The sequence below is a fragment of the Lynx canadensis genome, chromosome D3 (assembly GCF_007474595.2).
Source record: "Lynx canadensis isolate LIC74 chromosome D3, mLynCan4.pri.v2, whole genome shotgun sequence".
Taxonomy (NCBI): Eukaryota; Metazoa; Chordata; class Mammalia; order Carnivora; family Felidae; genus Lynx; species Lynx canadensis.
The window spans coordinates 63,380,487-63,405,862 of record NC_044314.2 but is presented as its reverse complement, the minus strand read 5'-3'; the positions used below and the strand labels follow the sequence as shown (position 1 = coordinate 63,405,862).

At 40.1% G+C, this 25,376-nt stretch overlaps 1 protein-coding gene across 2 annotated transcripts in view; it reads right to left on the bottom strand.

Moving 5' to 3' along the window:
* Positions 1-19,391: 19,391 nt before the first annotated feature.
* The window catches only part of RNMT (RNA guanine-7 methyltransferase), a 36,236-nt gene continuing 30,251 nt past the window's right edge, over positions 19,392-25,376 (bottom strand). For both annotated transcript variants that reach the window (XM_030336717.2, XM_030336718.1), the window contains one exon: positions 19,392-23,970. In XM_030336717.2, coding sequence (XP_030192577.1) covers positions 23,933-23,970 — 38 coding nt within the window. In that variant the 3' untranslated portion in view covers positions 19,392-23,932. The remainder of the gene's footprint in view (positions 23,971-25,376) is intronic.

Here is a 25,376-nt window from a genome sequence, read left to right as displayed (position 1 = left end):
AAATAAATCCCCCTTGGAGGAAGGTAACATCGGCAGGTGCCTTGAATTATCTCTATACTTTTCATACAAAATGTCCAGCACTCAATCACAAATAATCAGCACATAATAGACACAGTCAGATGGGATCCAGTAGTGGAGTTATCAGACATAGACTTACACAGGAAATATGTTAAATGTAAATAGAGCAAATGCTCCAGTTAAAAGCTAAGATTGTCAGACAAGATTTTAAAAATATGATATACTGCTTAGAAGAGACATATCCTAAATGTAAGGACACAGGAAGGTTGAAAGTAAAAGAAAGAAACAAATTATACCATGTAAACACAAACTAAAAGAGCTTGTCTACAGTAACTATATTTCATTTCAAACAAAGAATAATTTAAGGCAAAAATTATTACTAGAGTTATTTATTTTATAAACTTTCAATTCATGGAAAATATATAACAATTCAAAATGTGCATGTACTTATACATGCAGGCACACGTGCACATACACAGATGCACACACACACACACACACACGCACACACATCCCAAGCCTAGATGGCTTCCAGCAAATTCTGTCACACATTTAAAGAAGATATAATGCCAATCTCTCACAAAACCTTCTACCAAATATAAAAAGAAAGAAAACTTCTCTGTGAGCTTTTTAAGGCCAGTATAACCTTGATACCAAACCTGATAGGTGTCATAAGAAAGGAAAATTACAAATCAATCTCATGCATGAACAAAGATGCAAAAATCCTAAACAAAATATTAGCAAACTGAATCTAATCCAGAGCAAAGCCCTTACTCGCTTCAATTTTATGAAGCTGAGAGAGGTGAAGAAGCTGCAGAAAACAAGTTTGAAACAAGCGGAGGCTGGTTTGTGAGGTTTAAGGAAAGAAGCCATCTTCATAACGTAAAAGTAAAAGGTGAAGGAGCAAGTGCTGATATGGATGCTGCAGCAATTTATCCAGAAAATCTAGTTAAGATAATTCATGAAGATGGCTATACAAAACAACAGATTTTCAGTATAGATGAAAGGAGAGCCTTTTATTGGATGAAGATGCTATTTTGGACTTTCAGAGCTAGAGAGAAGTCAATGCCTGACTTCAAAGCTTCAAAGTTTAGGCTGACTTTCCATGTTAGAACTGATGCAGTTGGTGATTTTAAATTGAAGCCAGTGCTCATTTGCCATTCTGAAAATCCTAGGGCCCTTAAGAATTATGCTAAATCTACTCTGCCTGTGCTCTATAAATGGAAAAACAAAGCTGAAATGACAGCACATCTGTTTACAACATGGTTGACTGAATATTTTGGGCCCACTACTGCAACCTACTGTTCACGAAAAAAAAAGATTTATTTCAAAATATTACTGCTCATTGACGATGCACCTGGTCATTCAAGAGCTCTGATGGAGATGAACAAGATTAATGTCATTTCTATGCCTGCAAACACACATCCATTCTGCAGCTCATGGATCAAGGAGTAATTTTGACTTTCAAGTCTTCCCACTTAAGAAATACCTTTCAGGGGCTCCTGGGTTGCTCAGTCCATTAAGTGTCCGACTCTTGGTTTCATCTTAGGTATTGATCTCACGACTCAGTTGAGTTCAAGCCCCACATTGGGCTCCGCACTGATGGTGCAGAGCCTTCTTGAGATTCTCTCTTTTTTCCCTCTCTCTGCATCTCTCTCTCTAAATAAATAAATAAACTTAAAATATAATAGCATCAAACTTTAAAAAAAAGAAAAAAGAAAGAAAGACATTTCAGGTTCAGGCTAGAGTATCCAGTGAGGGAGGGAGGGAGGGAGCCATGAGCTCTTTGCTAGAAGACCAAAGACTAGATTGTAGGAAAAGCAAATAGAAGACATGTTTTGAAAATGTGTATTAACGATATTTCATCAGTTTGTAAGACATGAGTCTAAAATAGCTAGCAGCTTGGTTCTCGAAAAATCTCTGAACCATGTGCAGCTCCTTGGGTAAGTGGGTCAGGACCCCACCATGAGACAGGTGGAAGGGAAAAACCCAGTCACAATATTTTATCTATCAGTATTCTGGCCAGGCCTCAGAGATGTGGCATAGCAGTATATGAAAAAGAGGTCCCAAATTTATATGGAAAGGAAAGTAGACTAAGATATGACTGAATTGCTGTGATCCCATGATCAAACTTGAACAGATGAGGAGTTGCTTCTTATGGATGAGCAAAGAAAGTGGTTTCTTGAGATGGAATCTATTCCTGGTGAAGATTGTTGGAACAACAGCAAAGGATTTAGAATATTCCATAAGCTTAGTTGATAAGGTATTGATGGGATTTGAGAAAACTGACTTCAATTTGGAAAAAAGTTCTACTGTGGGTAAAATGCTATCATACAGCATTACATGCTACAGAGAAATCAGCTGTGAAAGGAGTTGCTCAATGAGGCAATCTTCTTGGTTGTCTTAAGAAATTGCCACAGCCACCCTGACCTTCAGCAACCACCACCCTGATAAGTCAGCCACCATCAAAATTGAGGCAAGACCCTCCAGCAGCAAAAGGGTTAGGCTTGCTGAAAGCTCACATGATGGTTAGCACTTTTATCAATAAAGTATTTTTTAATTGGGGTATGTATATTGTTTTTCTAGACATAATGCTACCGTACACTTACTATACTATACTATAGTGTACAATGTATGTATATTTTTTTAAATACAGGGAAACCAAATAATTCATTTGACTCACTTCATTGTGATATTCATTATTTATTTATTTATTTATTTATTGCAGTAGTCTGGATCTGAACCCACAGAATCGCTGAAGTATGTACTAGATGAAATTAATGGCAAATTAGGCATTACAGAATAGAAATTAGTAAACTTGAAGATATAGTTATAGAAACTATCCAAAATGGAATGAAGAAAAAGAAAAGCATGAAAATCAATGAACAGAACTTCAGTGAACTATAGGACAATATCAGGTCATATGTATATTTTGAGCCTCCAAAGGGGATGAGACTGGGGAGACTGAAAAACCTTTCGAAGAAATAATAGATGAAAGCTTTCTAAATTTGGTAAGATAATAAACTCACACACACAAGAGGCTCAATGAACTCCAAGAACAAGAAACAAGAAAACGTCACAAATTTGTTAAAACCAGTGTTAAAAAACATGCACAAACACTCATAAACATCCATGTACCTGAAAAAAACACCCACTGCATTGTACTGGGGTTTATTTTCAGATTTGCCATAAATTCCTGATCCTAAATTGAGGAGTTCCAAAAGTTGAATCCTCCTCTAGCTGTCACACAAGCTGGAGTGTCAGGTATCTGGGACTGAGTACTCAGGGGTCACTCAACACATTTCTCCATTTTTCTCCATGTTGGTAGAGCACTCAGGGTCCATCTGGTGTGTATAAGGTAATTGGCAACATCCATTTCTGAAATAGGTTTGTCTAAAGGGGATGAAGAGTAACTACTCCCCTAGTGCCACGGGACAAGTCTGATCTGCTGACAGGGCACTGATGAGCAGTGAGACATCTGAGTCATTCAGATGAGACTCTCTAGTATCCAAGACATTTTATGTTGACATATCTAGGGGCACTCAATAAACCACTTCCATCTTTCCCTCTGAGTTTGCTGAGCCATAAATTTGACCTATTTGCAGAATAGTGGGAGAGTGCTCACCTGAATGCTCATTCGTGTGTCTTAGACACCCATGGGGTCAGTGTGAGGCCTCCTCATGACGCCCTACAAATGTTCGTTCAGGTCACAAACTTCTCTGCTATTGTTTGCCTGCTGCCATGGAGATTTCTTCCCTGATCCAGTGGGATACAAGAGGTCTCACCCGTGAAGACCAGTGGCTCAATGTTTAATGAGAAAGGGGAAGGGAAAAGAGTATCAGGATCCAGCTCTCCAAAAAGCCCCCGGAGAGGTAGTCCAATTAATAAAAGATTGCAAAACACCTAAATCAGTGTAATGGGCTCTCTTGAGAGCTGCTGCTTATCAATAGCAAATGGTCTCATGTTCAAAACAAAATATTTGAATGCTAAAGCTTACACCACCACTGCTATCTTGGATAAAGCCCAGGTTGAGTGAGACGCCCTAAAAATGGAAGTTGCTGCTCACAAAAGAGGTCACTCGGGACCACCAGGAGCTCATCCTATAAACACCAAAAAGGAAGAAAAGGAAATGAAATGTTTAGGGACAGACAGGAGGCAAAAAATAAAGGGAAGAAAAGGAAAATTTTTACCACTTAGAATAAACCATTCTAAAAGATTTGATTAGAAGGAAGGAGAAGGGCTAAAGAGAATGAAATAATTATTCTAAGACAGGGACCTCTCTCTCCTGGGGAGAGCCTGCTGCCTAGAGACAACCCCTTTTCTTCCTATCAGCTAGAGACAGCCAGAGACAGAACCTGAGGCTTCAGGTGGCTAACATCCTAAAACACACACACACACAAATCCTAAATATGGCAGGGAAGAGCGAATTAAATAAATTATATATAAATACAAATACAATAAAATGATTAAAACAAAGATGCATAATTTGACTCAACTGAAATCTAGAATTTGTATACTAAAATAATTTACACAAAAGATTAAAAGGCACTGATTGTGCCTCTACAACATAGGTTCTAAATTAAATTTAGCATTTGTTACAGTGCACCAGTTGACGTAACCTCACAAACTCAATCAATCCTGGGGCTCAAATTACACCTGTGAATCCCACAAAATTTAAATTTTGTATCACATATAATCTTAGGAAAGTAGCCAATGCAAAATAGAGAAAAAATAGGTATACCTCACTTAACAGCCTTGCCTAAATTTCCCACATTTATAGAATGGATTACTGCTCCCCTTAAGTTAAAATAGTTAATATGACCCAATGTAAAGGAATTGTTTGAGAAAACAAAGCCTTCAAATACTAACATTTAATCCTTGATCCTTAATCATTAATAAAGGGGTGATCATCTCCACCACTTCTCTGTGTGACAGCCCAATTGTGCCTGTTGTTTTTTTTTTTTCTTTTGGTTTGTTTTAAATGTTTATTTATTCATTTTGAGAGAGAAAGCATGAGAAGGGGAGGGGCATAGAGACAGGGAGAGAACCCAAGCAGTCTCTGAGCTGTCAGCGCAAAGCCCAATGAGGGCTCTCTCTCACAATCTTGTGAGATCGTGACCCGTGTGGAAATCAAAAGTTGAAGGCTTAACTGACTGAGCCACCCAGGCACCCTGTGCCTATTGTTAAACCTAGAAAAAATAAATTGTGGCTCATGGGACAACTACAACCTGAATGCTGTGGTTCCCAGTTCTTAAAGCCCCATTCCCAATAGCCAATATTATTAAAATTACTGATTTTGTCCAATCAACAACCTATCAATATTTTGCTCTTATGGATTTGGTTAATATATTGTGTTCAATACCTGTTTCAACAGCCTCTTAGCTGCAATTTGTCTTTGTCTCTGAAGGGATACAATACACCTTTCTCTACCCATGGGACACCTTAGTGTCTCCACCACTGCACACAACCTTCACAGACAAGGTATTCATTGCATGCACCTTTCTCCAGGAGCACAGGTATGACATTACATTGAGGACTTCCTCCTCCAAGACCATTTGACACACTCATTACAGTTGCACAACTCTAATATTCATTCATTCTTTGGGGTTCTGGTGGCAACACTTCCTCATTTACAAATTTTACTTCAAATTAAAATCAACAGACACGATTCTGGGAAGATGGCGGCGTAGGAGGACGCCGGGCTCACCGCGCGTCCTGCTGATCACTTAGATTCCACCTACACCTGCCTAAATAACCCAGAAAACCGCCAGAGGATTAGCAGAACAGAGTCACCGGACCCAAGTGCAGACGAGAGGCCCACGGAAGAGGGTAGGAAGGGCGGCGAGGCGGTGCACGCTCCACGGACTGGCGGGAGGGAGCCGGGGCGGAGGGGCGGCTCGCCAGCCAAGCAGAGCCCCCGAGTCCGGCTTGCAAAAGCGGAGGGGCCTGACGGACTGTGTTCCGACAGCAAGCGCGACTTAGCGTCTGGGAGGTCATAAGTTAACAGCTCTGCTCGGAAAGCGGGAAGGCTGGAGGACAAAGGGAGGGTGAGCTGCGGAGCCCCCGGACGACAGAGCTCAGTTTGGCGGGGAACAAAGGCGCTAGCCAGCACCATCTCCCCCGCCCATCCCCCAGCCAAAATCCCAAAGGGAACCGGCTCCGGCCAGGGAAATTGCTCGCTCCGCACGAACACCCAACTCTGTGCTTCTGCGGAGCCAAACCTCCGGCAGTGATCTGACTCCCTCCGGCTGCCACAGGGCCCCTCCTGAAGTGGATCACCTAAGGAGAAGCGAGCTAAGCCTGCCCCCCCTGCCGCCGTGCACCTTGCCTTCCCACCCCAGCTAATACGCCAGATCCCCAGCATCACAAGCCTGGCAGTGTGCAAGTAGCCCAGACAGGCCACGCCACCCCACAGTGAATCCCGCCCCTAGGAGAGGGGAAGAGAAGGCACACACCAGTCTGACTGTGGCCCCAGCGGTGGGCTGGGGGCAGACATCAGGTCGGACTGCGGCCCCGCCCACCAACTCCAGTTATACACCACAGCACAGGGGAAGTGCCCTGCAGGCCCTCACCACACCAGGGACTATCCAAAATGACCAAGCGGAAGAATTCCCCTCAGAAGAATCTCCAGGAAATAACAACAGCTAATGAGCTGATCAAAAAGGATTTAAATAATATAACAGAAAGTGAATTTAGAATAATAGTCATAAAATTAATCGCTGGGCTGGAAAACAGCATACAGGACAGCAGAGAATCTCTTGCTACAGACATCAGGGGACTAAGGAACAGTCACGAGGAGCTGAAAAACGCTTTAAAGGAAATGGAAAACAAAATGCAAACCACCACGGCTCGGATGGAAGAGGCAGAGGAGAGAATAGGTGAACTAGAAGATAAAGTTATGGAAAAAGAGGAAGCTGAGAAAAAGAGAGATAAAAAAATCCAGGAGTATGAGGGGAAAATTAGAGAACTAAGTGATACACTAAAAAGAAATAATATACGCATAATTGGTATCCCAGAGGAGGAAGAGAGAGGGAAAGGTGCTGAAGGGGTACTTGAAGAAATAATAGCTGAGAACTTCCCTGAACTGGGGAAGGAAAAAGGCATTGAAATCCAAGAGGCACAGAGAACTCCCTTCAGACGTAACTTGAATCGATCTTCTGCACGACATATCATAGTGAAACTGGCAAAATACAAGGATAAAGAGAAAATTCTGAAAGCAGCAAGGGGTAAACATGCCCTCACATATAAAGGGAGACCTATAAGACTCGTGACTGATCTCTCTTTTGAAACTTGGCAGGCCAGAAAGAATTGGCACGAGATTTTCAGGGTGCTAGACAGCAAAAATATGCAGCCGAGAATCCTTTATCCAGCAAGTCTGTCATTTAGAATAGAAGGAGAGATAAAGGTCTTCCCAAACAAACAAAAACTGAAGGAATTTGTCACCACTAAACCAGCCCTACAAGAGATCCTAAGGGGGACCCTGTGAGACAAAGTACCAGAGACATCACTACAAGCATAAAACATACAGACATCACAATGACTCTAAACCCGTATCTTTCTATAATAACACTGAATGTAAACGGATTAAATGCGCCAACCAAAAGACATAGGGTATCAGAATGGATAAAAAAACAAGACCCATCTATTTGCTGTCTACAAGAGACTCATTTTAGACCTGAGGACACCTTTAGATTCAGAGTGAGGGGATGGAGAACTATTTATCATGCTACTGGAAGCCAGAAGAAAGCTGGAGTAGCCATACTTATATCAGACAAACTAGACTTTAAATTAAAGGCTGTAACAAGAGATGAAGAAGGACATTATATAATAGTTACAGGGTCTATCCATCAGGAAGAGCTAACAATTATAAATGTCTATGCGCCGAATACCGGAGCCCCCAAATATATAAAACAATTACTCATAAACAGAAGCAACCTTATTGATAAGAATGTGGTAATTGCTGGGGACTTTAACACCCCACTTACAGAAATGGATAGATCATCTAGACACACGGTCAATAAAGAAACAAGGGCCCTGAATGAGACACTGGATCAGATGGACTTGACAGATATATTTAGAACTCTGCATCCCAAAGCAACAGAATATACTTTCTTCTCGAGTGCACATGGAACATTCTCCAAGATAGATCATATACTGGGTCACAAAACAGCCCTTCATAAGTTTACAAGAATTGAAATTATACCATGCATACTTTCAGACCACAATGCTATGAAGCTTGAAATCAACCACAGGAAAAAGTCTGGAAAACCTCCAAAAGCATGGAGGTTAAAGAACACCCTACTAACGAATGAGTGGGTCAACCAGGCAATTAGAGAAGAAATCAAAAAATATATGGAAACAAACGAAAATGAAAATACAACAATCCAAACGCTTTGGGACGCAGCGAAGGCCATCCTGAGAGGAAAATACATTGCAATCCAGGCCTATCTCAAGAAACAAGAAAAATCCCAAATACAAAATCTAACAGCACACCTAAAGGAACTAGAAGCAGAACAGCAAAGGCAGCCTAAACCCAGCAGAAGAAGAGAAATAATAAAGATCAGAGCAGAAATAAACAATATAGAATCTAAAAAAACTGTAGAGCAGATCAACGAAACCAAGAGTTGGTTTTTTGAAAAAATTAACAAAATTGACAAACCTCTAGCCAGGCTTCTCAAAAAGAAAAGGGAGATGACCCAAATAGATAAAATCATGAATGAAAATGGAATTATTACAACCAATCCCTCAGAGATACAAACAATTATCAGGGAATACTATGAACAATTATATGCCAACAAATTGGACAACCTGGAAGAAATGGACAAATTCCTGAACACCCACACTCTTCCAAAACTCAATCAGGAGGAAATAGAAAGCTTGAACAGACCCATAACCAGCGAAGAAATTGAATCGGTTATCAAAAATCTCCCAACAAATAAGAGTCCAGGACCAGATGGCTTCCCAGGGGAGTTCTACCAGACGTTTAAAGCAGAGATAATACCTATCCTTCTCAAGCTATTCCAAGAAATAGAAAGGGAAGGAAAACTTCCAGACTCATTCTATGAAGCCAGTATTACTTTGATTCCTAAACCAGACAGAGACCCAGTAAAAAAAGAGAACTACAGGCCAATATCCCTGATGAATATGGATGCAAAAATTCTCAATAAGATACTAGCAAATCGAATTCAACAGCATATAAAAAGAATTATTCACCATGATCAAGTGGGATTCATTCCTGGGATGCAGGGCTGGTTCAACATTCGCAAATCAATCAACGTGATACATCACATTAACAAAAAAAAAAAGAGAAGAACCATATGATCCTGTCAATCGATGCAGAAAAGGCCTTTGACAAAATCCAGCACCCTTTCTTAATAAAAACCCTTGAGAAAGTCGGGATAGAAGGAACATACTTAAAGATCATAAAAGCCATTTATGAAAAGCCCACAGCTAACATCATCCTCAATGGGGAAAAACTGAGAGCTTTTTCCCTGAGATCAGGAACACGACAGGGATGCCCACTCTCACCGTTGTTGTTTAACATAGTGCTGGAAGTTCTAGCATCAGCAATCAGACAACAAAAGGAAATCAAAGGCATCAAAATTGGCAAAGATGAAGTCAAGCTTTCACTTTTTGCAGATGACATGATATTATACATGGAAAATCCGATAGACTCCACCAAAAGTCTGCTAGAACTGATACATGAATTCAGCAAAGTTGCGGGATACAAAATCAATGTACAGAAATCAGTTGCATTCTTATACACTAACAATGAAGCAACAGAAAGACAAATAAAGAAACTGATCCCATTCACAATTGCACCAAGAAGCATAAAATACCTAGGAATAAATCTAACCAAAGATGTAAAGGATCTGTATGCTGAAAACTATAGAAAGCTTATGAAGGTAATTGAAGAAGATTTAAAGAAATGGAAAGACATTCCCTGCTCATGGATTGGAAAAATAAATATTGTCAAAATGTCAATACTACCCAAAGCTATCTACACATTCAATGCAATCCCAATCAAAATTGCACCAGCATTCTTCTCGAAACTAGAACAAGCAATCCTAAAATTCATATGGAACCACAAAAGGCCCCGAATAGCCAAAGGAATTTTGAAGAAGAAGACCAAAGCAGGAGGCATCACAATCCCAGACTTCAGCCTCTACTACAAAGCTGTCATCATCAAGACAGCATGGTATTGGCACAAAAACAGACACACAGACCAATGGAATAGAATAGAAACCCCAGAACTAGACCCACAAACATATGGCCAACTCATCTTTGACAAAGCAGGAAAGAACATCCAATGGAAAAAAGACAGCCTCTTTAACAAATGGTGCTGGGAGAACTGGACAGCAACATGCAGAAGGTTGAAACTAGACCACTTTCTCACACCATTTACAAAAATAAACTCAAAATGGATAAAGGACCTAAATGTGAGACAGGAAACCATCAGAACCTTAGAGGAGAAAGCAGGAAAAGACCTCTCTGACCTCAGCCGTAGCAATCTCTTACTCGACACATCCCCAAAGGCAAGGGAATTAAAAGCAAAAGTGAATTACTGGGACCTTATGAAGATAAAAAGCTTCTGCACAGCAAAGGAAACAACCAACAAAACTAAAAGGCAACCAACGGAATGGGAAAAGATATTTGCAAATGACATATCGGACAAAGGGCTAGTATCTAAAATCTATAAAGAGCTCACCAAACTCCACACCCGAAAAACAAATAACCCAGTGAAGAAATGGGCAGAAAACATGAATAGACACTTCTCTAAAGAAGACATCCAGGGGCGCCTGGGTGGCGCAGTCGGTTAAGCGTCCGACTTCAGCCAGGTCACGATCTCGCGGTCCGTGAGTTCGAGCCCCGCGTCAGGCTCTGGGCTGATGGCTCAGAGCCTGGAGCCTGCTTCCATTCTGTGTCTCCCCCTCTCTCTGCCCCTCCCCCATTCATGCTCTGTCTCTCTCTGTCTCAAAAATAAATAAAACGTTAAAAAAAAAAATTAAAAAAAAAAAGAAGACATCCAGATGGCCAACAGGCACATGAAAAGATGTTCAGCGTCGCTCCTTATCAGGGAAATACAAATCAAAACCACACTCAGGTATCACCTCACGCCAGTCAGAGTGGCCAAAATGAACCAATCAGGAGACTATAGATGCTGGAGAGGATGTGGAGAAACGGGAACCCTCTTGCACTGTTGGTGGGAATGCAAATTGGTGCAGCCGCTCTGGAAAGCAGTGTGGAGGTTCCTCAGAAAATTAAAAATAGACCTACCCTATGACCCAGCAATAGCACTGCTAGGAATCTACCCAAGGGATACAGGAATACTGATGCATAGGGGCACTTGTACCCCAATGTTCATAGCAGCACTCTCAACAATAGCCAAATTATGGAAAGACCCTAAATGTCCATCAACTGATGAATGGATAAAGAAATTGTGGTTTATATACACAATGGAATACTACGTGGCAATGAGAAAAAATGAAATATGGCCTTTTGTAGCAACGTGGATGGAACTGGAGAGTGTGATGCTAAGTGAAATAAGCCATACAGAGAAAGACAGATACCATATGGTTTCACTCTTATGTGGATCCTGAGAAACTTAACAGGAACCCATGGGGGAGGGGAAGGTAAAAAAAAAAAAAAAAAAGGACGTTAGAGTGGGAGAGAGCCAAAGCATAAGAGACTGTTAAAAACTGAGAACAAACTGAGGGTTGATGGGGGGTGGGAGGGAGGGGCGGGTGGGTGATGGGTATTGAGGAGGGCACCTTTTGGGATGAGCACTGGGTGTTGTATGGAAACCAATTTGTCAATAAACTTCATATAAAAAAATAAAATAAAATAAAATAAAATAAAATCAACAGACACTCCTATTAGTGCCCTCAAAACCCTTCACTCTTGAGGCTCTGGCAACTTCTTTTCCAGTCTCCTGGAGTCTCAAGTTCACTTAAATGGCCAAAATTGTCCAAGGGCATTTAATTCAAGAAACTGCCCCTCTTGACCTCATGTTCTACCCTTAAAACTACAAATATCTACCTACTGGACTTTCCTGAAAATAGGGACTCTCATAGACCCTGAGCCTGTGACTCTCCATTTTGTTGCCCATTGTGCTTTGGGTCATGGAAACAGCACAGCAACTGAGGTCTCCTTGAGATAGGATGGAGCTAAACATGGCCCCTCTGGCATATTCCATGTGCAGGAGGGGGTGGTCTTCCCTGTCCTCAGTGTCTTTCTAGAGGAGTCACCCATTCCCCAGACTCCTCAGCTACCTAGGGCATCCCTTGGGATTAACTGAGTGAACAACAATGGGAGTTCATGAACCATACAAGTGACAGTGCTAACCACCAGCAGAATGTGCTATGTTCTCCTCAGCCAGGATGTCCATAATAAGGACAGGACTCCAAAACAACACACTAGACCAAACTTCAGGCAGTCATCTTAGTACCAGATGCCCCAGCCAACAAGTGTCCCCATCTTCACATTTATTATAAACTGCTGGGTCATTACCTAAAAGTTGTCCCCTTCAGGGTAAAGAACCTGGGAATCTCTTACCTCACAGATACACAAAATTACAAATCAAAATGGCATATGTCTTTACATGTACTAAGGCCACAATACTAAGCTTTGCCAGGACACTCCTTATTCCTTTCAGAGTTACAGACATTACTAATAGTAACCAAGACACACATTTCACTTCTCAAAAACAATGCTGTGCTCTTTGAAAAGGCCTTCGCTAGAACTTTCATGTTCCTAATAGGTCCCAGATCACGAGTTAAATTAGGAGACATACTGGTCTTCTTGAACAACTCTTCTGTAAATCCAGTCTGACAAATAGACCTCTCAATAGGTCTCTATCTTGCCCTGGGTCTTAATCTCTCTTAATTTTAGGCTCTTTCACTGACCCATACCTCACACCAAATTTAAAAACTTTCTCACTGCCCTTTTTTATATTTAAAGAGGGATATATCTTGACTCCATGTATATTAAGACTCAATATATATTAATAGTGTCTACTCCTATATAAAATTTCAATCTTGTCCCCATCCCATAAGAGAACTCATAAAACAAGATGTCCTGTGATAGCTGGTTCCAGTCAAGGTTAACTGAGCTACTCAAAATTGTTTTCATGGATCCAGGCTCCTTTTGTCTTCTGTTTTTGTGCTTAGGCTTGTTCCCTCATGGTTGCAAGATGGGTATCACATCAGTTTGTTCCAAAATGTCAGAGACAAGGGACAGTCTTATGACTTTTTATTAGGGACTAAAACCTTTCTCAGAAACCCCTAAATAGACTCCCCTGTATTTCATCAACCAGCATTGGGTCACATGTCTGTGGTGGACAGAATAACTAATGCCACCTGCCCCTAAAGATGTCTACATCCTCATCTCCAGAACCTGTGGCAAGGTGCTTGGCAGATGTGATTAAGGATCTGGAGGTGGGAAGATTATCCTTATTATCCAGTGGGCTCTATATAATCACAAAAGTTCTTAAAGAGGAAAGCAGGAGGGTCCAAGTTCTTCACACGTTGGAGCTGAAACCTTTTCTTCAGCCTTTGAACAAGTATGGTTCAAGAGACATCTCAAATAATGTGTGAAGTTAGTAACTTCCCTTCCAGTTCATAGTTGTTCTCTGGGATCTATGGAAATAAATGAAAGCCCCCGCCACAAGAATAAGTAGAAGCTATCTACTCAGAACTTGCTGGAGCAAGGGAGTCAGCACCACTACGGGCCTCTGACACACTCATGAGCAGCCAGAGGAGGGAGAAAGTTTAAAAAAAAAAAGGATAATCCAGTTTGGAAGTTGGTGGTGTTAGGAAGCTGGAGCAGCCTGTTGGAAGCAGGCCAATCATGATTGGTTGGGGGAGCATATTTGGCTTTCTCTGGTTGGTCATAAATGGAGGTAGGAACAAAGATAGGGAAGCTGAGAGTCACTGACCAAGTCCTGGCTGTTCTGAGCCATGGCTGTAGAGGTCATGGCTTAAAGGGCTGGCTACTGCAGAGGGAGTGGGTCAGAGTTCTGTGGTCATCTATGGTCTGCTGTCCTTTGTATGTTCAGCCTCTCAGGGTTTACTTCTCACTGTTGCCTCTCATCTCAGCTGCCTATTGTCACAGAATTTTGCATTCCTTAAGCTCACAGGGGCCCCCAGATCCTGGCGTAAGGATTATGAGGTGGCCTAGGAGCTGGGCAGTCAGAGTCAGGAGGGAAGGAGGAAAGTTGGAACCAATGATTTGTTTGGAGGGTTGTAGCCAGATACTGACAGAAACTGGAAGAATTAAAAACTGGATAATGATTAACAATTTGGACAAGGTGACATGATCCAATCCAATCTGCAGGTAGGGACCAAAAATGGTTTTTACACTGTATGTGTGAGGTGGGGGGAAAGGGAGCAGAAAGGTGGTCTTCACCAAACAAGGCATAATGTGCATATCCTTCAGTTACCATCATTTATAGAGTTACAATGAATGGAGTTAGGATCTAATAACCTAGAAGAGTGTGCTATATAGACAATGCATAGTTATCCGCTAAACCACAACATTTTTCTCTGTATCTCCTTGAAAGGGATGTCCCAAAAGTAGTTTTTTGTTGGAAGGAAGACAAGTAAATGGAGTGCAGGATGAGGAGGAAGATGCAGGAAAAGGCTGCCACAGGATACAATAAGTTTACATGTCTACATTACTTATTGGGCACCCATAGGGTGTAGAGAAGTCTGGATTATACCCTACCGGAGAATTGGAAGGAATTCCCAGCTAAGGAACCTCAGCCACTAGAAACCCAAAGAGAAGGGGTTTCGGTCTCTTGCTAATGCTTCTGTTCATTTTAAGTGTGGGGATTCACTGCCAACGTTTATGGATGAAATATAAGGAAATTTAAAGCTTCAGACAATTGCTAACGAAGACCATTTGTTGCATTAATAACACAAAGGTAAATGTTATAGGAAATATCTCCTGTTAGCATGCCAGTTTAGCCCTGGATAATTAAAGAAATTGCAACAATCTGTGGTAGTAAATCACTGTTAAAAGTCATTAAAATGTACTTTTATCTTCCTCAATCTCACAAGCAGGAAGAGCAACTTCAGTTTTGTGTGGATTGGTTGTTTTCATAGAGCAGTTGGAGTAAAGGTGAGGCAGAGAAGAATAGGAGTGCTTTCTGTTCTAGCAGTGTTTGCAAAGAACTCTCACAAAAAAGACTTTGTTGGTCATCTTCTAGGTTTGATGTCAGAACAACATACAACCTTATCCACTCAAATCTCTGTGGTTAGAGGTATACTTCTAGATTTCCGGAAATTTTACCTTCATATTTTTTTTTACATTTTCTAGTACACATTATAAACTTATTAACAGGAACCAAGTCTTTTACTTCCAGAGTAATCTAGTCATACAACCAATCACTCCACATTGTCCAGGCTGTTGTAAATATTTTAGGCTTTATGGGCCCATACGGTCTGTGCTGCATATTCCTTTAAAAATTTTTAACAGTAGTTTGCAGATCCCTATCTTATCCCAAATACCCCTCTTGCCCCTTTTCAGTTACTCACAGATTTCATCTCCCAGCCCCAAACAAACATTAATCTACTTCCTGCCTCCATAGTAGGGGTCTACAAACTACTATCATGGGCCAGATCTAGCCTGTGGCCTGTTTTTGTAAATAGTTTCTTGGAAACACAAACCGTGCCCATTCATTTACATTACAGTATACCACAGCTTTCTCCCAACAACTGCAGAGCTTCGTTAAAAGAGAGACTGTATGGCTGACAAAGCCTAAAATATTTACTGCATTGCCCTTTACAGAAAATTTTTGCTGACCTCTGTCCATGCACTTGCCTTTTCAAAGGCCATTTCATATGCATAGAACCACACAATATATACTCTTCTGAATCTGACCTCTTTCATTCAGCATACAGTTTTTGAGGTTCATTCATATTGTATCATGTATAAGAAGTTCATTCCTTTTTATTGCTGAATATTCCATTGTAAGGATACACCACATTTTGTTTATCTGTTCACAGTTGATAGATATGTGGATTGCTTCCACATTTGAGCTGCTATGAATAATGCTGTGAACACTGACATACAAGTCTTATGTGTGGACATATGTTTTCATTTTTCTTGGGTAGACCCCTAGGAGTAGATTTTATGGGTCATATGGTAAATTTATGTCTAACATTTTACGAAAATGTCAAGCTGCTTTCCAAAGTGGCTATGCTGCTTTGCATTCTCAGGAGCAACATATGAGGGCTCTCTCTTCACCATGTCCTCCCCAACACTTGTCTGTTCATTTTGGTTATGCCATTCTAGAGGATGAAAAGTGGTACTGTGTTATGGTTTTAAACTGGATTTCCGAATGACTAATGATGATGATTTTTTTCCTGTGCTTTTTAGCCATTTGTATGTCTTCTTTTGTAAACCTCTGTTCAAATACTTTGCCGATTTGTAAACTGGATTGTTTGCCTCATTGAGTTTTAAGAGTTCTTTGTAGGGGCGCCTGGGTGGCGCAGTCGGTTGGGCGTCCGACTTCAGCCAGGTCACGATCTCGCGGTCCGTGAGTTCGAGCCCCGCGTCAGGCTCTGGGCTGATGGCTCGGAGCCTGGAGCCTGTTTCCGATTCTGTGTCTCCCTCTCTCTCTGCCCCTCCCCCGTTCATGCTCAGTCTCTCTCTGTCCCAAAAATAAATAAAAAAATGTTGAAAAAAAAAAATTAAAAAAAAAAAAAATAAGAGTTCTTTGTATATTCTGGATACAAGTCATTTGCCACAAATATGATTTGCAAATATTTCTCCCATTCTGTAGACTATTAATTTCTTTAACCAGTGTCTTTTAATGCACAAAATTTTAAATTTTGATAAAGTCCAATTTATCAATCATGTTTTACTGGATGAATGAGTTTGGTATCATATCTAAGAAATCTTTGACTAACCCAGGGTCATGAGGACTTTTCCCTATGTTTTCTTCTAAAAGTGTTATAGTTTCAGTTCTTAAATTAGGTCTTGAATCCATTTTGAGTTAATTTTTGCATATGGTGTAAGATAAGGGTCAAAATTGCACCATCACCATTTGTCAAGAAGACTACCCTTTCCCTATATATTGTGGCATCTCTCTTGAAAATCAATGGACTTAAATATGAGTTTATTTTTGTACTCTACATTCTCTCCCATTGATCTGTATGTCTATGCTCATGCCACACTGTCTTAATTACTATATATTTATAGCAAATTTTGAAATCAAGAAGTGTTAAGTCCTCTCACTTTGTTCTTTTAAAAATTTGCTGCTGGGTCCTTTGCAGTAATATATAAATTTTAGGATCAGTTTGTCAATTTCTGCGAAGAAAGCTTACTGAAACTTCTATGGGGATTGCATTGAATCTATAGACCATTTGGGGGTAAGTTGTGATCCTAACAATATTGAGTATCTCAATATATGAACTTGAAATGCCTCTTTCCTTAGGTCTTTAATTTTTCTCAGCAATATCTTGAAATTTTCAATGTACAAACCTTAGGGTTTTTGTTTGCTAAACTTATTCCTAAGTATTTTATTTGTGAACTGAATTTTTTTTTTTTTCTCAACGTTTTTTATTTATTTTTGGGACAGAGAGAGACAGAGCATGAACGGGGGAGGGGCAGAGAGAGAGGGAGACACAGAATCGGAAACAGGCTCCAGGCTCTGAGCCATCAGCCCAGAGCCCGACGAGGGGCTCGAACTCACGGACCACGAGATCGTGACCTGGCTGAAGTCGGACGCTTAACCGACTGCGCCACCCAGGTGCCCCTATGCCCCTCTAGCTTCTTAAGTGGAATCTTAGGTTATTGACTAGAGATATCCTTTTTATTTTTTCTTTCCCAATATAGGTTTTTATAGCTATACATTTCCCTCTAAGTACTGCTTTCGCTTCATCCCACACATCCTGATGTGTTTTTATTTTCATTTAGCTCAAAATATTTTGATTTTCCTTGTCATTTCTTTTTTGACCCTTGGGCTATTTAGAAAGTCCTTTGGTTTAATTCCAAGTATTTGTAGATTTCTCAAATTTCCTTCTGCCTTTGATTTCTAATTCTATTGTGGTAGGAAAAATGTTTTGTATGATTTTAATCCTTTTAATTTTATGGACATTTGTTCTATGGTCTACCCTGAATAATATTTCATTTATGCCTAAAAACAATGTCTATTTTGTTATTGTTTAAGTGTTCTATAGATGACATTTATATAATATATGACATTTATATTAATATATTAATTTATATTAATATAATATATAAAATATAATATATATGACATTGATAAGGTTGTTTAAATCTTTTCTATCTTTATTGATCAGGGCTATCTTTTAAAAGATTGTCACACTGATATAATCCTCTTGTGGCTTTCCACTGATTTTAGAATATCTAGGTTTCTTTCCACCCTTGCCTATCTCTATGCATTCATCATGTAACACTCTTCACTTTGCTCAACTTAATTAACAAGCTAAAACTACCTTTGTATCAAGACCTATTACAAAGACATAATTAAGATAGTGTGATATTGGTGCATGGATAAATAAGCTGACCTATGGAACAGAACAGAGTTCAGAAACAAACCCACACATGTATGATCACCTTATACATCAAAAAGGTAAAAAAAACAGTGGTATAGGGGAAACAAGATGGTTTTTATCAAGAAGTGGTGCTGGGAGAGCTAAAAATCCATAAAGGAAAACTTCTACCTTAAACCCTACCTCACATTATTAACAAAAAAAATCAGTATGATTCAGATTTAAAAGTAAAAGGTAAAACAAAAAAGATTTTGAAGAAAACATAGGACACATTCATGATCTCAGAATAGACAAATATTTCTTAAGCAAAATATGCCAACTATGAAAGAGAACACTGGTATACTGTATTAAAATTAACAGCTTATTTTCATATGTATTATATGTATATTTCATATAGTCTCACAACATAATACATTCAACAAATGACATGTATCCGAAATTGATATATTTTTGAAAACCACAAGACAATACAAAAGATAGTCCATCGAACAGAAAAGTGGGCAAGAACCTGAACAGATATTTAACAAGAGGATAATCAAAAGGCAAGAATTATATGAAAAGTGAAATGAAATCTGATTAATAATCAGTGAAAACTAAAGCCACAGTGAGATATCACCACATGCCTGCCAGAATAAAATGACAAAGATTGACACTACCAAGTGTGGGGCAATTGGAACTTTTGAAATCTGTTTGGCAGTATCCAGTAAACTGAATATAATGTACATAATGGGACCCTGTAATTACAATGCTAGGCAGAAATGAGTACCTATGTGTACCAAAATTCATGTACTAGAATATTTGAGGCAGTACTATCAATAATAGTTCCGAACCTGGGAATGAACCAAACATCCATTGGATAAATATGTGGTTTATTTACACAATGGAGTACTATACAGACAGAAGGAACCACATATAAATACATGCAACAAAAATCTTACAAACATAATGTAGAGCAAATTAGCCAGATATAAGAGAATACATACTATTTGATTCCATTTATATGATGTCCAAAAACAGACGAATCTACTCTATGTTCTTAGAAGTCAGATAGTGGTTATGCTTGGGGAGGTAGTACCTGGAAGGGAACATGAGGGGCCATCTGGGTTGGTGGTAACAGTTTGTTGATTTAAGTGATGACTGTATTTGTGTTCCATTTGTGAAAAATTGACTGGTATATGTTACATTTCACTTAAAAATTTTAAAACAAAATGATTTGCCTCTGCTTAATCAACTCAGACTGAAGTGATTCTTTCTCTTGACCTCTCCCTTTGGCTACACTCTCACACTTCTGCTACCACCTCCTGCCACTTCCAAATGATGAGGGTGGGAAAAGAACCATCCCCCATTCCCTAACATGCAGACTAAACTAGATTTGCTACAGGGCTGGTTGCTAAAGGAGCAAGTCTACCAAAATATGAAGTCCAAGTTGATCTTTGCCCTCCTGCCTGTTGATTATTCACTTTTTACCCTCCTCCCCTAGGACACTCAAATGCTCTTCTGCTCTCTCTGCCCCAAATCCTCTTACTCAGATAAATGCTCCTCTCAGGGAACATTTAAATATCAAAGGTTTGAACCAAAAGGTTGGAGCACCAACCAGTTAACATTTCAAGTTGTGGGTAGTGCACGGGTGAGAAGTCATCTGGGTCTTTGTTAACACCCCTGGAGATTGGGGTGCAGGCTGGACTTCAGGAATATGGGTGTTCAAATCTTGGCTCTCCCTTGGGCAAATCCGTACCTTCTCTGTGCCTCAGTTTCATTATTAAAATAGGGATTAGTGCTTACTTCAAATCATTATTAGAATCAAAATGAATTAACACATATAAAAGATTTAGAAAAATAACTGACCCAATAAATGTTAGTTGTCAACCTGGCTTTATCCAAGGTATGCTGTCCCCAAGCATGGCTTGGGATGAATCTAGAGATGAGGGCTTTGGGGTTAACCCAAAAATCTCCCCTAACTGAGGAGGGCATTCCTTGGGCATCCCACACTTGCTTAGTACTGCAGTGAGGAGCAGGTACCCATGCTTCAGGGCTACATGGGAGCAGAGGAGAAATTGAGAAGGTGAAGAGCTGGCTGTCCCCCCAGCCTAGTCACGTATATCTATAAATAAATAAGTGTAGGAGCATCTGCACTGACTGCCTTCAAGGAATCAGGAATGTTGCTCTGTCAGAGGGTGAGAAATGAGGTGTGTAGTTCTGACATAACAGCATCTAGGGAGGTGGTGATTCCATATACCTATACTTCCTATTTGACTAAAGGGCCAGTAAACACCACAGGCATTTTAGTACAACTTTTATTTAGGGCCCTGGGTTCTGGATCTGGCCTTTACTTTGAAGATGCAGAAGTGTTGGCAGTGACTGGGTCACAATACATACAAAGCCTGAGGTAGACAACAAAAAGTCAGTTTATCACAATGCAAAATAATAATCAGTCGGTAGAATATTCACACTGGCATTTCCTCTTAGGCAGACCTACAGAAGAAGCCAAATCTTCAGTAGAAAGATACTTGAAGATCTACCAAAAAATAACTTAGTTGCAATAAACAGGCCAAAGAACACATCCCCAGAAGAACTAACGAGACTGGAAATCTGGACTTCCGATAGTGGACAATGCTTTTTCTGCATCTCCACTGCTGACCAACATTGCACCGTCTCATAGCCCATCACTTGGTACACCTCTGCTCTGATGCCTATCAATGCTATCATAATTTAAATAGCAATCACATTTCCTCAATTTCCAAGTTTGGGGACCAGGGAGGCTAGGAAACTCTGTACTGGTAATCTACCTTTCAGAGTCATCATGCATACTACTTAACAGAAGTCAAATTTCTTTGGGGAGTAACACTGGAACCAGAGGCTTGGTGGGAACTGGAAGAGCAATCATTACCCGCAGATGGCTATAGTGTACAGGTTAGGACCCCTTCGCGTTGGATGCAGCTGGAAATGGTCGGTTTGTCTCCCTGAACACTGTGGCTACACAGTACCTCTCCTTTAGTGTATTCTAGGCCCAAAGACTTCAACCTGAGTATTCTTGTTATGCCAAAATCCAGCCATGTTCCCTGACCAATCCTTAGGTTGTGTCCTCTCACAAATGGCTGGTTTGATCATTTCACTTTCATCCTTGGAGGACAAATTGGAGTGCCTGTAGTCACTCCCACAACTACTCACACATCACTGACCTGACAGTGAAGAGCCATGTCCTCTTCGTAAGTTACAAGTCTTGAATGGAAAATCCCCAAACTTTCAGACTGTGGGTATGTGGGGGTGGGGGGGAGGGGGTGCTAAGTCCTCCCAGCTTTTACCGTGGTGATGGGAGATGATGGGCAGGATCCACCTTTTCTTAACAGTTATCCCTGAGTCACTGCCCAGACACTTAGCTGCAGCAGGAACGCATCAGGGAATGGGGGGAAGAGCAGACGCAGCCATGAGACCAACAGAGCTCAGGGGCAAGGGAAACACTAGAACTCTGCATCCTCCTGGTATGGCTCTGCAAGCCTCCTGCACACACAACAGCTTACTTGCTCAGACTGAAGAGATCTGATCAATACACTCGTGTTTTCTTTGCTCCTTTCTACCCCTTCAGTGAAGGCTCCAGGGACTCCACCTTCCTTTTCTGCTTTGTATCACCATCAAACACTCCATCCTTCAGTGGGATCCTAAAGAGCAGGAGGCTAAAAACGTCTTATTACTTGCTTAGAATTAACTAAGACCATTAAATGAAAATGATGATAGGAAATGATAAAGAAGCTTTACATCCTCTATCAAACTATCAAAACATTTTCTGGTACCTGCCCCAGAATTAAAATGAACCTGGATATGTACACTAAGAGCTCACCATCCCTACCTCCCCAGCACCATTACCAAAACTTTGTTAGTTAATGGCAGCCACCACAGTCAGAAGTACTATTATTTATTTCTCCAAATGACTTATGGCAAACCACCACATAAGGCAAAAAGACTTCATTTTTGTAAACCGGTAACAGTTTGGAGGTTGACAGATTGCACAAGGAACAGAAATTAGGTAACCCGTGTTCTCTTGTTAAAAGGTCTGTTACTCCAACACCATGAATAATCTACATATATAAACAAATTAAGAAACTTTACCTTTTAAACAAGTACTCTGGATAGTTATAGAAAGTAATGTCTTTAGACCTATGCATTAAATAAATGATTTTTAAAAGAATACGCAATTGCTCTGCTTTGTTCTCTGTAAGTTTTTCACTACATCTAAACACTGGCAAGTTTTTTAAACAGTGATGTAAAGTAAAGACAACAGTTCACCTAGGTGTCTGTTGGAAGAGGAGTCAAGCAAGAAGCCAGGGCTGAAAATAGTAACGGTTCTGAAATGGCAAATGCAAATTCTGAATGGTAATGAGATGCTGGACCCTACTGTGCAAAGTACAACGTTGTAATAGAAGAACCGGTACTGCTCCTCTCTGGGCTGAAGGGGAGTAACAAATCTATACAGCACACAGTGCCAGTATCCTCTCTGACATCAGGGAGAATTAATCTGAAGTCTGCTTGTCAGTTCCCTTTAGTCACATCCTCCTATTGCAGTTTCATATGTAAGTCTGAGGAAAATGTGCAACAGGTTCACATGGGACAGGTTCATTAAATTTTGAGAAAAAAAGCTATGGCATTTTTGTTAAATGAAGAAAGGGAAATGTGTCTAAATACATTCTTGATAACAAGAAGCATTTATGGAAGGAAATTCTTAAGATAAAGCCCCTAAAGTCCAAAACAATTTTATGCTGGCATCTAAAACGTTCCAACCAGTTCCAAAATTAGATCGTATTAGCAAACAGTTAGTATTTACAGTGAAATGTAATAACTGGCTACAATTCTAGGTAAATAACTTTATGAGCATCTACAATTTTGTTTTAAACTTGTAACTTTAGCGATGTATACTGAACATATTCAGTTGTACAGAACACAATCCATTTAATCTTGAAAAACACTATACCTCAAAACAGAAATGAGCACACACTCCCGGCAAACCAGTATGCTCCCTCATCAATTCTACAACTACAATAAATCTAATACTATAAACAAACATTAAACAAATCAGAGCACTGTGGAAAGGGTCCAGCAGCTTTAACAAGTCATATTATAATTTTTATGCGCTAAGAGAGTAGAGAGGCAAATGGAATTCTTAGAACATTACTTAAAAATAGACTTTTAAAGACAAAGGTCCCAACTCATTCTTATATACACACACAAAAGTTCATCTGTCACAGACAGCAAATGTTGAATTTATACACTGGAGTTTCCGGCAGCGTCCTGCACATTTAGACTAATTAAAACAAACAAACAGGAAGTTGTCAAATCTAGGATGGATCACGCAAATCTGTACAAGACAGGCCACAGCTGTCCTGGGGCTACTGTATATGTGCTCACTGCTGCTTCTCAAATGCAAAGACCAAGTAAATACCTAAAAAGAAAGTAATAGAAATTAGAGTTTGGTTTCTCATATCGTCATGCTAAACAGTACAATTTTAGTCCTGTTCATAATTTGGGGAAAATTCTCAAGCTTCTGAAGGGAAAAATCCCATTATTTCTAAGGGTCCTCAATTATTTTGAGTCATATGTAAGTAGCTATGGGATTACATCTGTTTACCTGAAAACATATATCCACTTACTATAATAGTGACATTACATCTCTTGAGAAAACCAATTCAACAGTTCTAAACACCTCTAAAAACAGTTTGAGATAAGAAAAATTAAAAGTATAAAACCAAGAAAATTAAAATTAAAAAATCTTATAACTTAATTCTTTCTATCTGGAACGAGATGGGTAGGATAGCTGCACTACCTCGAGGACTTCTGGCAGTGACTCTCTAGGTTTTCTATTCAAAAAAACACTAGTAAGAATTATAAGGAACATACTATAAGGAACATACATGACGTGCATGTTAAAATTCATCCACCTACCCAATTATTGTGTTGTAGGGCCTGATAAGGAAAGTGAGCCAAAAGCTATGTAGCTTTTGCTACACAACTGATAATTAAGATATTGATAACTGATGCTTAGAGATATTTATCTGGCCCAACAGTGATATTCCAGCCCCAACTCTCCTCTAAATATGGTTTCCTGCTTTGGTACGTGTTTACTCAAAGACACCTAAGTGCATCTACGGTTCCTCATTCTGGATCACAGTGAAGTTCAAATCTGTTATATCTTCTAAGATACCAGTAGATTTTATGGTGAGCAAACATCTAAAAGAAGAAAAATCCTCAAAACATCACAAGGATGCTCAGGGCATACACTGGGACACTCAGCCAGCAAGTCAAGATAGTAGGCCATGTACCTTGGTGTCCTCCCTTCATGAGTTAACTTCTGAACAGGGTACAGATGAATGACTACAGACCATGTAAAAACCTCCTGATCCTCTAGCTTTTTACTCAAGCTGTCCAGGAGTACCACACCAGTCCTTCCAAGTGCTACTTTGGCAATACTATTCTCTGTTCCTTACCTACTAGTTCCTAATTTCTTTTAGGAGAAATGAAATATTGGGGCACCTGGGTGGCTCAGTCAGTTAAGCATCTGACTTCAGCCCAGGTCATCATCTCACGGCTTGTGAATTCAAGCCCCACATCGGCTATCAACACAGAGCCCACTTTGGATCCTCTGTCCCCCACCCCCTGCCCCTCCTCTGCTCATTCTCTCTTTCAAAATAAATAAACTTAGAAAGAAATTAAATACTGCTGGCAACACAGTATATAGACAGACAGAGAATAGTCAGGGTCATAGCAACACATCAGATTCCTCCAGAAGACAAGGAAGCAAAGCAGTCTAAGATATCTGTAAGTACATCACAGGACTTAGGAGCAGGCAGT